Source organism: Notothenia coriiceps, unplaced genomic scaffold (assembly GCF_000735185.1).
Source record: "Notothenia coriiceps isolate Sejong01 unplaced genomic scaffold, NC01 NC01_scaffold00031495, whole genome shotgun sequence".
Lineage (NCBI taxonomy): Eukaryota > Metazoa > Chordata > Actinopteri > Perciformes > Nototheniidae > Notothenia > Notothenia coriiceps.
Window position 1 is genome coordinate 249,444 of NW_011364196.1, and position 16,114 is coordinate 265,557.

General features: G+C 39.6%; 1 protein-coding gene across 1 annotated transcript in view; it reads left to right on the forward strand.

Moving 5' to 3' along the window:
* The window catches only part of rnf111 (ring finger protein 111), a 28,333-nt gene extending 15,521 nt beyond the window's left edge, over positions 1-12,812 (forward strand). Inside the window, exons 6-16 of the mRNA XM_010788022.1 lie at positions 729-923; positions 1,797-2,161; positions 4,995-5,046; positions 5,421-5,826; positions 5,912-6,037; positions 6,556-6,673; positions 7,753-7,833; positions 9,100-9,195; positions 9,410-9,496; positions 9,929-10,035; positions 10,916-12,812. Of these exons, the coding sequence (XP_010786324.1) occupies positions 729-923; positions 1,797-2,161; positions 4,995-5,046; positions 5,421-5,826; positions 5,912-6,037; positions 6,556-6,673; positions 7,753-7,833; positions 9,100-9,195; positions 9,410-9,496; positions 9,929-10,035; positions 10,916-11,033 (1,751 nt within the window). The 3' untranslated portion in view covers positions 11,034-12,812. The remainder of the gene's footprint in view (positions 1-728; positions 924-1,796; positions 2,162-4,994; positions 5,047-5,420; positions 5,827-5,911; positions 6,038-6,555; positions 6,674-7,752; positions 7,834-9,099; positions 9,196-9,409; positions 9,497-9,928; positions 10,036-10,915) is intronic.
* The last annotated feature ends 3,302 nt before the right edge of the window (positions 12,813-16,114 follow it).

The window sequence follows — 16,114 nt, forward strand, 5'->3', positions numbered from 1 at the left end:
GTGTGTGTGTGTGTGTGTGTGTGTGTGTGTGTGTGTGTGTGTGTGTGTGTGTGTGTGTGTGTGTGTGTGTGTTTATAAATAGCCCAATTACTTTTACAATAAATAAACATTGAATGTGTTTAATTGAATAGGAAAGGGGTTTAACGTTAGTGGCAGGTTGTGTGTGAGAGAGAATAAATAAGACAGCCCAATATTTAAAAAAATTTTTTTTGCATATTTCGCGACTTTCCGCATATTTCGCAATTTCACCGCATAAAATCACATAAAAACCCTGCATGTTTAATCGCATAACAAGGATTTTTGCCCGCGTTTTTCTGGAGGGTCTAATAAGAGCATCACTTTATTAGATCAAGTGTCAAATTTGAAGTTATCACATGAATTGTGAAAACTGTCTCTTTTAATCTACTAAAAACAAATGGTTCATCTACATGTTTTTGTGTATGAGTTTTGTGTAAATGTTCTCAAATGAATTGAGCACGAAATACATTTGACCCATTTTAAAAACGTACATAGTCAGATACAGACCCCTCCTCTTTTAGTGAGTTCAGACCTAAATATTTACAGTAACTTTTTTTGGTTTAGTAACTCAAGAAATGTAGCCTTCTAACATTTTGTCCAAGAGCTGCATTCTCTTTTTCTGTCCTTTTTTAAATGCAGATTCAAACCTGTAGGTGTCCCTCTGAGAAGAATATTTTTCTGAACCAGCACCTGACTTTTTCTCCCCACAGATCTCACAGTTGTGCCAACAACCTCTGGCAGCATTCACCCTCAAACCGTCAGGTCGTCCTCTTCATCATCTTCTCATCATGCCTCTACCTCAGAGCTCAATGATGCACCGGGCCCTTCCACTAGCTGCTCGGGCTCAATACCTGAAAGTATGCACACCCAGAGGCTGAGTGGCTCCAGCCGCACAGCCACTGAGGGTAAGACAGGACCAGAAGCTTTAAACTACTTATTTTAAATCTTATGCTCTGAGACAGCTTTGGTCCAAACATATTTCCTTCAAGCTGCTGATATAACTGAAAAACTACTAATCATCTTACCTGTAGTATTGGAGCTATTTATCCATCTAGATTTTGGTGTGAGTTGCCGAGTGTTAGAGATATGTCAGAGATGCACGCTTTCTTCTGCGCCCCGATCGTATTGGCAGGTGTAGTTTGGTAGGAGGAAAACAGATCAGAATGAATCTGCCCACGGCATCCTGCTGCATGTCGTCCCCTCTCTCCCCTGCCTTTCCTGTTGCAAATGTTCACTACCAAATAAAATGAAGGGAAAATAATTAAGAAAAAATTAGAGTAACCATATATTTTCAGAACACAAGCAGACAAGAAGGTAGACTTCTCTAAGGATGATATTTCCAACCCTCTGCAACTCACACTAAACAATCTAGATTGATAAATAGCACTGCAGGTAAGAGGAATAATATAATCTTGTTTTATTTTGTGGGCAACTGTCCTTCTAAAATCTTAAATCATTAAAGTAGCCAAGTTAAACTGCTTTCATATTCAAAACAAAAATCATTTTCCATCCATGTTTACTTTCTGTTAGCTGATGCCTTTTATATACCGGTACACTACGGCCAGAAATAAACTGGGATACATAATGTTCAAAAAAGTGTCGTTTTTTTCTTTGTGGCACGTTTGAAGGTACTAGATTTTCAAAATCAGATGTGTATATTTCTCCATGGATTAAGCTTTCCACACTAACATAATATTAATATTTGCAATATTAAAATGCTCTCCTGCTGTTCCATCCTATATTTTCCCTACTCATACTGTATGTCTTCCTCCCTTCAGATGACAGCAGAACAGGTTTGTCTGGTACAGCAGGAGAGAACGCCGGCGCAGCCATGCCTCGGCTCCCGTCCTGCTGTCAGCAGCACTCCCCGTGTGGAGGCCCCTCCCCCGGTCACCTGTCACTGAGCCACTCCCACTCAAGCTGCCTGCAGGCGGCGTCCTCTCAGCAGACCGGGGGCCACGTTCACAACCACAGCAACGCTCACCACTTCATCCACCATGTCCACCACCCCGCTCCACAGCCCCCCGGGACCCTGCCCTTTCAGGAGCCCAGCTGCCCCGTGGAGCGGCCCAGTGCTCTGCCCGCGTCCTGTGCTGGAGTTGGCAGCGGCGGCACCGGCAACCCGGCCCACTACCACGACCAGGTATGCCCACACTGCTATTAGTAACACAATGGCACAATTGTTTTTTGATTTGTTGCTCTAAGTGCTGTTTGCTGTTCTTGAATTGGGTGTTCTTCGCCATGTTATTTATTTATTGATAACAAAAAAAGACACTATTAGCAGCTCCTAAACAGCTGCAATTGTTTTTAAGACACTCAACAATGCAGTCAAGTTAGCCTTATATTGTTCTTTAACATAACTTCAGACTACTCCAAATCTGCTTTCATGAAAAAAGGTCTGTCCTAAGGCCTTTATTATTTGTTGCAGAGAAAGTGGGAGAAATGTTTAAAGAGCAACTTGCAGGTTAGACACACCAGTGAATAAATGTGTAGGAAAATGATGTATACACTAGTCTTTCCAAAAAATATACATAAATATACACTACAGTGACATCTGACGTCGTTTTTGTAAGACATTTTTACTTCCCGCGTGTGACGTCACATGGGGGAGAGCGGCCGGTCTAACTTAGTAATAAACATGGATCACAATGCTAGTTTTGACACAGAAGAGGTTGAAAATAAATATTCGAATGCATATGACGGACCACAACCATATAATTATGAGCCTGCTAGGCGTCCAAGAGACCAGGAGCAGCCAAGGATTAGAAGAAATAACGATCGGCGAGAAATGGAGCTGTGGTGTGAGGAGAACCAGTGGAGAACAGGGCAGCTGTCTTGGTGAGTGACCGGCGTTAGCTAAAGTTAATGTTAGCTACCGTCAGTCACATCAAAACATTGTAAAGTTAGCAATCATATACCAGGCTATAACTAAAGTAGTATTGATAATATAGTAACGTTACTGGCAGGACTGTTGATTAGACCCTCCAGAAAAACGCGATTCTGCGACAAGAAACGAGGTGAGTAGCCTACAAGATTGAAGCTGCAGATAACGAACGAGTAAATGAAAACAGAATGAGGCGGAGAAGTGTGTGTGTGTGTGTGTGTGTGTGTGTGCGTGAGATTAAAATAGCCCAATTGCTTTTACAATAAATAAACATTGAATGTGTTTAATTGAATAGTAAAGGGGTTTAACGTTAGTGGCAGGTTGTGTGTGAGAGAGAATAAATAAGACAGCCCAATATTTAAAAAAAATCGATAATTTTTTCCCGCATATTTAGCATATTTCGCCACTTTCCGCATATTTCGCAACTTCCCGCAGTTTCACCGCATAAAATCACATAAAAACCCCGCATGTTTAATCGCATAATCAAGGATTTTAGCCCGCGTTTTTCTGGAGGGTCTAAAATATAATTTATATTTTAGCTAATCGCCAAAATAGTAATACTATAATGATAATAAATACTGTATCGTATAGTAACAAAACATAAAATGGCATTTAACTGACGGGGTATTTTGCTGGTGAGAGATTTTAGTTGCTTTAGCGTGTAGAAGCTAGTAAGCCTACTATTTGATTTGTTTTAGATAGGCACAACATGTTTCAGACCTTATTTTCCTGTTCCATGTTAAAATAAACCATTTTCAGTGGTATCGGTGAGGAAGAGTAATTTTTTGGGTCATGGAAAATTAGGTAAAGGTCATGGAGAAGTCATTGAAAATCATTGGTGAAAAAGTGTATGAACCCTGATCTTTTACTAAACATGCTTTTCCTTGATGTTGAAAGAAAACGTCATGAGGTCAAAGAAAGATGTGAAGGACATTTCTTAGGGACTTAAGAAATGACAGCCACTGTGCTAATAGATCCCGACTGCAGTGCATGATTGCGCTACGACAGATGTTTAAACACAGTGTCAAACACAATGCTAGACATTAAAGGAAGGGTTCATTTTAAAATCACACCTCCTGAGAAGGATGTTGTTAGATTATCCAAATTGTCCAAAGCGGGCAGTTGTTGTTGTTAAAGGCTGAATTGTATCTCAATTTAACTATTGCTGCAGCAAGAAATCTTCAGATGGAATTTCCTCATTTCCTTGGTAAAGAATATAAGAAAGGAAGCATTAAAGCACCTCTCCTTAGCATACACGAAATGTAACTGACTCTCCAATAAGTCTGTACGACCGCATCCAAGGTCTCCTATTAATTCCGACCTAGGAAGCGCCACCATTTAATAAAAATACATATGATTAATTACTCAAAGGAGAGTACAGGAACGTGGATTCACAGAGCATGTGGTGTAGCAGGCAAATGAAATGCAACTTGATTTCTGTTGGACTTTCACGGTTTAAGCTATTGCATCTGTAAACTGAGTTCTTCTGTGGTGCCATAGCATTTGTGAAAATTGGCAGACAGTTCCCCTTCTAAAACCTAATTCTAATAGTAATTAACAGAGCCTGGTGGTTAATGTGCCAAGTGCTGTGGGAACTGTACCAGGCAGAAGTAGTTAATTGCTCGTTCTACTCAGAATAGCTCAATATGGAAAGTGAAGCGGTGTGAAAAGGCTCTCTGGTGGGGATGTAGTAAAGAGTTAGTCTCTGCTGCTGGTGCCCACGCTCACCTCTCTCAGGCCTTCCCTTTCTCCTCATTGAACCTCTGCCTGGACAAGCAGTAAAGGAAGTCTGCACCAAGGAGATCTAAAACAAAAGAATATATGAATATTTATGTTTTGGATGACTCGGTGGGGAACGTTTAGTGTGTCCAGAGAACAGAGATAGTCTTCATCAACAGAAACAATATGAAATGCTACAGAATAATCAGCTTCGACACGATGAGCTGGGATGTTTGTCTGCTGGTGCAAATTACAGACGGAGAACCGTTTCCCCCACATTTGACGTTTTTGTAATTGTTATAAAGGATAACTTTGGTTACATTCTACATTTTATTATGACTGATCCCATAAGCCTTGTGTATTTCCTGTATAGCAAAACCCTGACCTTCCCATCAATGAACCTTTTTGTCTGCACACGTTACCTCGTCAATTGATGTTGGTTGTTATGGGGGTTAAACTGGTTAATGGAACTCGGCAACCGTAGTTTACCAAAGTCAATGCCGTATGCACCTAGTTTATATCCTGTGACTAGTTTTGAAAATATGTAGGCTTCAGTAAGAACAAATGGACGTGGGGCTAACAACAGAAACAATGTCACACAAGGTTTTATACTTTACTGAGGTGAAAAAGTTAAGAGCAAGATGCCTTTTCTTCTGCCAATTTCCACCAAATAAGGTTTGAAGTTGCGTTGCATTTGGATAAAAACGTTGCTCAAGACTCGCGCATTGTTAGATCTGATCTTTCCATGGCATTTGCTACAATAACAAAAAAGAGGATATCTGATGTGTTGTTCTAAAAGTGTTTTACTTCATGCTTTCCCTCTCTCTTTCCTCACACCCAGATGGCTCTCTAGCACGCTCGCTGCATCATCAGCCCCCCTCCGCCTGCCCTCATTCCCATGGGAACCCACAACTCACACCGCAGGCCCCTACACAAGGAGATTATGTCATTCCCCACACTGTCACCTTTCATCCGCCACTGCCATCCCACCCTTCAGGCCACGCTGTTCCCCCTGCCCCTCCCCCTCCTCTTTCCACCCACCACCTCTCTAGTTCCAGTGCCCCCCTGGCCCAGCACCTGCCTGCGGACCACCAGGCCCTGCCGCACCACATGCCGGCGCTGGGGGCCTCGGTGCAGCGGCTCCATCAGCACGAGATGCTGCAGAGGATGGAGGTCCAGAGGCGCAGGATGATGCAGCACCCTACGTGAGTACCGCTATAGCCCTCCCACCCCCAGGATTGACTCTTCCTGGTCATATATATTAAACCCTGAACCTTCCTTTCCCCGCAGACGAGCACACGAGCGCCCGCCCCCCCACCCTCACAGGATGCATCCCAACTACGGCCATGGACACCACATCCATGTTCCTCAAACTATGTCTTCCCACCCCCGCCAGCCGGAGCAGAGAACAGCATGGTCAGTGTCCGAGGCCGGGAGGGTTAGCAGATGGTTTTAGTTGAATGTTTATCAACTATTCCACATTTTGAATACAGACTCCAGATAAACGTACATTTTTTGTTTTTTAATAACATTGTTTTTTTGTTTTTTTTGAGAGCATAACTGTAATCAGAACAAACTTAATATGAAGCCATAAATGTACAACGCATATCCTGGATAATAAAAATAACCACAATGTTTATTTAATTTCTTTTAAAAAAAAAGTGTACATGCATATTATAAAATAATTTTGAAGAAATATACACAGCAAAGGGTTTACACTCAACACCACACATTAGTCATTACTCTGAGAGCCTTTTGAGGTCCCACATCTTATCAGACCCACCTCTCCTGTCTTCATTATGAAAAGAAAGTCCCTCCAGATGTAATATCTCTCGACCACAAACCATAGCTGGATACTGAGTCGCTCTGTATTCAAATGATGAATCTTTTCAGATGTAATGTTGACTGATCACTTATCATGTGTTTATCCACAGGGAGCTTGGCATCGAGGCTGGAGTGACTGTGGCCCCCTACCCTTCAGGGCACCTGCACTCCCACCTGCCCCACTACCACCCTCCCCCCAGACTGCACCACTTCCCCATCCCCTTCATGGTGAGGGAGATACCCTCAGCACACATGCATACATTAGCATAAATAAGAAAGAATCACTTTTAAATGAAGTCTGGCTTAGATTAATAGTGTTGGACCCTTATTTATAACATCAGTTATTTCAAGGATGGTTTGGTGAACCACATGAATAATGCATTAGCAATTAATAGCAGCTCATCAGGCATTTCAAGTGCACACTCAACAAATCCACAGGCCTTGAGACAGATCCTGTGCAGACGACAGTTTCCTGATTTTCTTTCTTTTCACTTGGTCACCGTCAAACATCTGAACATTAGTTGTCTTTCAGCACAGTTCTCGTCTGCAGCATCAATGAAAGAGCAGATACATTTAGGTTTTCCAAATGATTTGAGTCTATTCAAACTTAATCAAAGCCAGAATGCTCAGAATTAGTGGCTATACAAGTAGAACCAAAAGATATGCAAGTGAATTTTGATGAACGTTCTGGGCCAGAGTTCATTAGTTTTTAATTGCTACATCTTCGACCTTCATGGTTACAGATGTGCCATGTGATAGAAGGCCTCTTTATTTTTGCTTCCAAATAAACAATCTTGATAAACCTCAACTTCATTTTTAGAACTGTTTTTAGGCCAACAACTGCTCTTGTGCACTCTTAGAGCTGGACACCAAACTGCAGAGAGACAGTTGGCGACAAGCTGTAGTATAAATGAATAAATGCTAATGTTGCACTTTATCTGCTTGGAAACACTAATGCCATACAAACTTAAAGTGTATACTATATCAAGGTTGTGGGCACAAGTGGTTCCATTATTTAAAAATTGTAGGTTTAACTGTATTCTGTGAGAAGATGCCAGTTAAAACATGCACATGCACATAAATACAGCATAGCTCAAAGTCACATGACTCAGCCATCATGAACACACAGCAGGATATGAAATGATAATAAGTTCTACAAAATATCGAATGGAAAAAATCTATAGAAGCCTTCTGATTCAGAAACTCTTAAAGCCTTAATTGATGAGAGGAACATGCTGAGATTATTCTTTGTCATCTTGAACAAAACAAAGTGAAACATCAAATGGTTTTCTTTTCGTCCCTCGCAGCACACTGGCATATCTGAAGTGACCTACCCGCACATTCGGTACATCTCATCTAGAATGACTGGCTTTGGAAGAACCTATGAGGTGAGGACTGTTTATTTCACAGTGGCTTATTTCGTTTTTCTCAGTCCCGACACAACTCGGACAATAAAGAGTACATTTGTTATTGTTCAATTAATCACTGCCATCGCCAATATTAACTTACAAATAATTGCAAGACTGATCGGAATAATGTTTAAATGAGGACACATCATAACAGTATACACTTAATTCTGTTTTTATTTAAAATAAACAGACATATCTGGAAAAGTGGGATAAAATACCATAGTTTGAGTACATTCTGAGAAAAGGTTTAAGCCCCTGTCACACTGTCCCGAAATTGACACCCGATGGACACACGATTAAGGAAATGTTCAAATTCGGCTCTGATCGTAACAACATCGGGCCATTCGTGAGGGCATCTTAAGCCATCGTATGACCGCCGGTGGAGTTTCTCAGGCTCCGGCAGCAACTTCGGGAGCGGTGGCAAAATCTTTGGCATGCCAAAGATGGCTTAAGATGCCCTCACGAATGGCCCGATGTTGCTACGATCAGAGCCAAATTTGAACATTTCCTTTATCGTGTGTCCATCTGGTTGTTTTATTGCACAACAAAATCATGTAAACATATTATGTAAATAACCCAATTTGTGTTCTGTGAAACTAAAAAGGATATCATATATTATTTTGAAGGCGAGGAAGTTGTTGTTGCTATGGAAACGACATGACGGAGAAAACGTAATATCTTCTACATATAAAGACGGAGAAAGTAAAGAACAAAGTCTGAAAATATCAGTACAGTATCATAATACTTTAACATAATTGTTTGTGTTACTTTCGTTGCAGTTGTATGTCTTAAATGTAATGTAAATGTTGCCTTCGTGTGTGGTTCGGGGCCATCTTCGTGTGAAATTCACAATTCCATATTCGTGTGTCCATCGGGTGTCAATTTCGGGACAGTGTGACAGGGGCGTTAATGTCTTGACAAGCAATATTGTAACTCTAGGTCCACTAAGCTGTTCTTCATCAATTGCTAAAGTTTTAATATCATTTAACTCGATTCGAGTCAGCTGTAACTCAGGCACAGCAGATCGATGTTTGATCATCTTGTCAGTGATATGATGTTTCCCTCAGCAAGACACTGAACCCCAGACAAATCTAACTCAGAGTCACAGGTTTCAACCGCTAAATCTGAACGGATTATTCAGGTTTTCTGCTCTTTTGTGCACAGTAAGAGGAATTGTATCCGTTACAGAGCCAAGAAACCTTTCTTCATCATTCTAAAACATTGTGTTTATGCTGCGTCCTTCAGGACCTGCTGCATTTAGAGGAGAGATTGGGGACTGTGAACCGAGGAGCCTCTCAGGGAACCATAGAGAGGTGCACTTACCCACACAAGTACAAAAAGGTGAGCGCTGATCAGAGTGTGTGTTGTTTATTGGATTCTGTAGATACTGTGAATAGTCATGCATGTGTCTGTTACAGTTTATTCTGGGACAGAGTGCGCGGTGGTCTGTGTTTCTAGATTGCTGCTGTGAAGACGTTGTTGAGGAAACATTTTTCCTTAGAGATTTCCCAATGTATCTGAACAATCGATCTAACACCCCTGCCACCCAATACAGAAGGTGTTGGAGAGAGACATTGACCCAGAGTTAACCCCTGAAGCCTGGGCATCTATTGGGAAAAATATGCTCGCAACCCCAGAATCGGTGAGAAAAAATAAACAATTCAATTTGGAAACATGTCTCTGCTCACATGTGCTGTAGATGTTAGCTTGAGTCTTGGGAGGGCCAGGGAATTCGGCTCTAGATTAACTTTGATTTGGGTATTGTTTAATTTGTTTAGCATAGATAGATATTTCTGTTTTCAGGACAAAATGACCATTCTCTCTGTCCCCAAAGGCAATGGTTTGTTTGACATTTTTGTTCTAAACAGTTACCCATAATAGACAATAGTTTACTTATATACAAACTTAAAATGGACTTGTCATTTTACACAGTGTTTAAGTTGAGCCGTAACTTATGTGAGAAAGAGACTGGAATAATAGGATTATTAATGATATGTGATGATTCTGCTGAGACAGCTTTCCTTATCGATGCTGAACATCAAAAGTCAACTTTCCAAATGTCTCCCCCAAACAGAGAAAGCTGCTTATTAAGCAAGACGAAGAAGAAGGGGCAGATGAAGAAGACACAGAAGAAAAATGCACCATCTGTTTGTCAATACTGGAGGAGGGGGAGGACGTCAGGTAAACAGCTCCCTCCTGGGTGTTTGTGCCATTTTTTTTTTCTCATGGTTTTGAGTGTTTAATTACGCTTTTAGAGGCGTGACATGTGGGATGGCAGGTGTAGTTGTTCCATTCATCCACAATCTCTCGAGAAATGTTTTTTTTAGACCCAAAGGTATAGCAATAAACAGAAAACCCCAGAGTGCCCTAAAATTACCGGCCTCATGGAGCTGATTTTTGGCACTCGCTCAGGTTTTTTCTCTCAAGGATTTTCTGCCCTCTGTTGGTTTTAGAGGATTTTTTGCATTTTGCATCTTAAAAAAAACAACTGTTCTACTAAATTGACGAGTCATCAAAAATAGCATTTGAAGGATTGTAGGTACACATTTCCAAACCTACAGTTTTCATAAGTATTATTTTTTAGGTAAAACATTATTTTGGATTTAAAATTCCTTTAATCAATTAATCAACTTTCAGCAAAAAATGATATTAGGTTCACACATTTCTGATATAATTCATCCTTTGTTTGAATTATAAATGGTATCATAATTGCTCAACTTCTCTTATTGTTATAATTTCTTCTTACTAAAAGTGCAAAGACAGAATAAAGAACAGAGGGCAGCAGTATGTGAAGAATAAAGAATATTCCAGTTTTATGTGTACATTTGAAAGGTTTTCAAAGAAAAATATTTTTAAGGATAATTTTTGCGATTTTACAAAAAGCCAGTTTATTTCGATAAACAGTCCTTGGTACATTCAGCACATGTTTTAACCCAAGCGGAGCGATGCTATTCCTTCATTTCTGCAAACGTTTCTGGACACACAAGAATAAGCTAAGGCTACACAGACTGTATTTGTTAGTTGGATTTTAATGTTTGCCTCTGTGTGTCCCCCCCCCCAGACGCCTACCATGTATGCACCTCTTCCACCAGCTGTGTGTGGATCAGTGGCTCCTCACCAATAAGAAGTGCCCCATCTGCAGAGTGGACATTGAGGCGCAGCTGTCTGCTGAGAGTTGATGCTGTTTTTCTAACAAACCCTTTTGTTGAAAATTTATTTTGAGATCATATTAATTTTTCTCTTCAGTACTGCAGTCAACCAAAGATGGCATGAATTACCTGCGCAGCTCTTCTACGAGAAAATAAAAAAACACCTGACGAAAAAGCATTGAGCCTAGAGTGCCAGCTACCACATATTACTACAACAGCTAGACTTCTCCATTAAGGGTTTAAGATTTTATTGTATTTATAAAGCTTTTATGTAGCTTTTGATTGTTTCCTCAAGTGTCATTCTTTGTTTTGTTTCTCTGCATGTTTCCTTGCAATGCATTTCTTTGCACATATAACGTGGGCTTAACACGGCCTAACAACTCGCAGGTGAGGATAGCTGCTCTAGTAAAGTTGCATTTCTGTAAACCTAATGCCTTGCTTTACTAGAATACAATGTCACCATCCAGTTTAAAAAAAACAAACATTGCAGGATTCATTTTACCAATCATTGTATTGATTAGTTTATGTTTAGAAGATGTGGATTGTTAGTGAAAGATGTTTTTTAAGTAAATCAAGACATTCCTAACTAGGGAAATATGTTAACAGATCAGCTGCTGTATTAGTGCACACCCAGTATTTCTAGAGTGGAAATAAACTTCAATGTTCACCTCACCTCCCAGAATATGCACATGCTTTGCTACGATCACACCTCCCTCCAGCACTTCATTTGACTAAAGACACCGTTATCACCGCCTGACGTATTTTAGAGAAAAAGGAAAATGTCACCTGTCTCTCTCGACTGTTCTTCATAAACTGAGCGAGTGTTGGGTCCTGCTCTGAGTTTTTTCTTCATATTTCGGCCCCGCAGACAGGCCTGTGATGGTTAGTAAGGTTTCTGTAAGATGATCTCAGGTCTAAATGTGTGCAAGACATTTCACATGAGCCTGCAACCTGGGATCATTTTGTCAATTTCATACTGGCAGTGGCATTGAGTTCCTGTGTGCGTGTGCGTGTGTGTGTGCGTGCGTGCGTGCGTGTGTGTGTGTGAGAAATACACAGCTCAATTCGGGATAAATATTTACTGTTTGTTCTCACACTTCAAAACCGTTTTATCCACCCTCCCTTTTGTCTCTGTGTAGTTGAGCAGCGGCGCCCATTTTGGCTGCTGCTGAAAGAAAAACACACTAATACTGTTGACTAACTCACTCGCATAGACTTGCACAAGAGAGAAAAAGGAAGGAGAGTAGTTGTGAATATGACGTGCACTGAGGCCATGTATTTCCACTCTGATGAATATTAAAAAAGGTAAAAAACGATATTTTGAACGGAGTGTTGAAATGCAGTAAAGCAGGTATCCATGCATTCGTTGACTTAAAGGCACCAGGATCATATTCTGTGGGATTTATATTAGTTTTAAAAGATAATATTAATAAACTTGGATAACTCTTAATTTGGTCTTTTCCTTTATGTCCTCTTTGAAAATCAGATGTTTGAGTTAATGTTGGGTCTTTCATGAAAGGATAACACTGTTCAAATGTAATATTGAGTTTAAAAGAGTCACATCTTTTACACATCTTCTCAAGAACGTACTGTAAATGCTCAGATTCTGTCCCTTTCAAACACATTCACAGTCTGGGTAGACAACATCTTGTTGACATAGAAAACTATTTTATATCCTATATTCTCTTTTTGTATTATTTGTAGATTACACGATGTCATTACTTGTATATATTTTGCTTCAGTTTGAAATGATTATTGATATGTAATATGTAAATGCACAAAAACAGACATAAAAAGTTGGTAAATTGCTCTTTTGGTCAACGTTTTCATCACTAAGGTCAATCCTTACATGTTAATTGACTTATTCTAAACAATTCAATGAAGTCTCAGGTCTAAATGTAAATTGATATGTATTATGTAACATCTTCACCATCCAGGCCTTAGATTAGTAATTGGGTCACATATAAATTAACAAAGCAATGTCAACAAATGTTCCTCACAGTCCTGAAGAAGATTTTTTTTGTATCCATAATTAATTATTTAAAAAAGCACAACTATTAGGAAACTTTCTTTGTTTTGAAATGCTTTTGGGGTAGATCATCTTGCAACTCCTTCCATTTATCCTGGAGGCTGTGAATCTCGTGTCAATCATAGGGTAATCCAACATCTATATTAAAAATAGAATGATTTTTTATCACTTATCAATAAATAACATGGTGCCTCTATTGAACTTCTGTTTGTTTTGCTAATTGATTGGGGATGTCACTTATACCCTCTACACAATTAATACAATCCCCCTTTAAATATCTATACATTTGTAGGCCTTAAAACGGCTAATCTGTTTTCCTCTTGTGATTTACAGTATGGCTGATAAAAATCAAATATGTAGCTACAACAAAACTGATCGCATACAATCTAATTAAGGTCAAAGACCACAGTTCAATTGTTTCATTTAATCTGAAGCACTCTTATCACTGGCAATAGACGTATAGTTCAAGGACTGAATCATAAATGGGCCCAATAAGGTCGTTCTAAGGTGAAATGCCGATACACATCCACAGTCCAGCTCTGGGGCCTCATTTATAAAGGGATATACGCTCAAAAAATGGCGTACGCCAGTTTCTACGCAATGTTTGCGATTTATAAAATACTAACTTGACGGGAAAACGTGCGGTCCTCCAAGCAAACTCTAACCCATGCGTACGCACTAAGCACAAAAACGGGAGAGACGAGAAACTGCGACACCGTTGGCAGAAGGAAGAATGGAGAGAAATATGTGGAAATAATACCATAAATAAAATGTTACCTCTCATTTATCATATATGAAGAATTCATTTTCAAACATTGATTAAAGCCAATCTTAAAATGATTTAACAAACGCCTGTTTGAGACTCCTCAGTGCACACAAAAACATAACTTGGAGAAATAAATAAATACGGATATGTTATTTAAAACCACCTCGAATATGTTGTGTTAATGTTATGAAATGTTTTCTCATAAATGATGCGGTAAGCAGGAGGACAGAATTACGTCTAAACTGACGCCGTTTTGCATTTCTATAGGTTGTAGATACGAGCATGGTTTTATATACTACCATGTTTAATCATGTTTTATGCCGTTTGCTAAGACTTGATAAGTCGCTCATAAAACACAGGAGGTATGGAAACACACCATATGTGGTAAATTGTACAGCTAATATAACACATTAGTTGTATTTCCTTTAAATGGTGGATATATGCAGAGTTGCTGCAGTGGAGACGCTGCGCACAGCTGATCGACAGCTCGGACATAAACCACCAAATACGAAAACATAATTCAGATCCAGTCGTCATGACTCCACTCCGGAGGGATTCCCCGATAATTTCTTACAGTTTCTCATCAAGGGGGGTCTCCTGTCCCCGGTACAAACACACTGCCTGAGGAAGGCTATGTGTATTTTTTTTGTCATTAACCTTTTTCGGACCACTTATTTATTTATTTTGGTGACGATCCGACCTCCATGCTGCTACAATGGTTCAAACAGCATCAACCAAACAATATGATTTATCTCGACCTCCCCAAAACAACCCAAATCTGACACAGTGTGAGATGTTTTTTTTAGCTGTTCTGTCGTCATTTCCTGCGATCTTCTCCATACAGTCAGTCAAAATGAATGAATGAAAGGGCGTTTCTTTGACTATTTATAGGCAAATATGGGCGTTACGTGAAGCCCGCAAAAGCTGCACCGCATTTTGAGTCGGTTGTGATTTATAAAGGGAAACCGGCGTAGGAAGTGCCATACGCACTTTCCTCGCCGGTACGCAATGTTTGGTGAATCGGAAAGTGGCGGAAAATGTATGGACCGATTTTTCGGATTTCTACTACGTAAGCAACCTTCCCACGTCAATCCTACGCACGGCGTTATACATGAGGCCCCAGAAAAGTACGCTGGAGAACTTGGTTCCTGTGGCGCATTTTTTACCGAATGTTCCTTAGTTTTTGAATAACAACCCCTCTCCTGCCACTGACCGCTCCCGTATTGCATATCTTATTAATTATATGCATGTCCGTACTATATATATTTAAATAAGTACATGATGTGTTCATTATGGCTTTGGAAGCAATCCTTTTTATTATCCAGTTTAGGAGCAGAAAGTGAGGCCTGAGATAGAAGAGGGAGGAAAGTGATCTGGGTTTTCGGATAAGTGCCTCTGGATTATCGAATGGATATTTGAGAAGGCCAGAAAAAATCTGATTGTCCCGCTTGCTTCTGGTTCTAAATATTCATTACTGTCTGATTCACAGTTTTATTTTATTTTATAACAGACCATTCTTTCAAAATAAAAAAATTCCAAATGATTGTGCAGCGCTCTTTAACACTAGAACCGCCAGAGGTCGCTGTATACCCAAAACCACCAACGGGTAAAATGTACCCGCTATTGATTTGCAAGGTACAATGTTCTCTCTCTCTATCTATCAACACACTATATAACTATCTAATACTATCTCTCTCTCTCTCTCCTCTACTCTCTCTATCACCCTTTATGCCATTAGTCAATTTCATGTAAATTTTTTTTATATATATCAATATATCTTATCACATTGTAGAACCTCTCTAATTGTTTGTAGAACCCACTTTGACTCGCAGTCATTGCTAAACTCTACTTCATTAACGTATTGTCACAACAGTCACAATATCTGAAATCTAAACTTATTATTTGCTTTTCTTACCTGTGGAGCCTTTCTCTCTTCTATCACATATATGTCGCAGCAAGCACAAATACTATTGCTTATATAACTTATAATAATACAGTAATCTTTGTCTTGTAATTGTCTATCTCTAGTCCTTAATCTTATCAAATCTCTCTCTTACCTTTTCTCTAATTTACATGATTGCTTTGTGTTTCACTTTTTAGGATATGTGTTGCTTTTTTTATTCTGCATTATTAAATTTTTATGTCAGTAACATCTGTTTAATAATCTATGTTATAGTTATTTTTTCTATCTATAATTTCCTAAGACGCTGTTGATAATCTTAGTAATCCACCTTCCCGATATCTCAAGGTGTCTAATACGATAACCATATAATTCCACAGTCAGGATCACGCTGTTTTGAGTGACGAGACAACTAT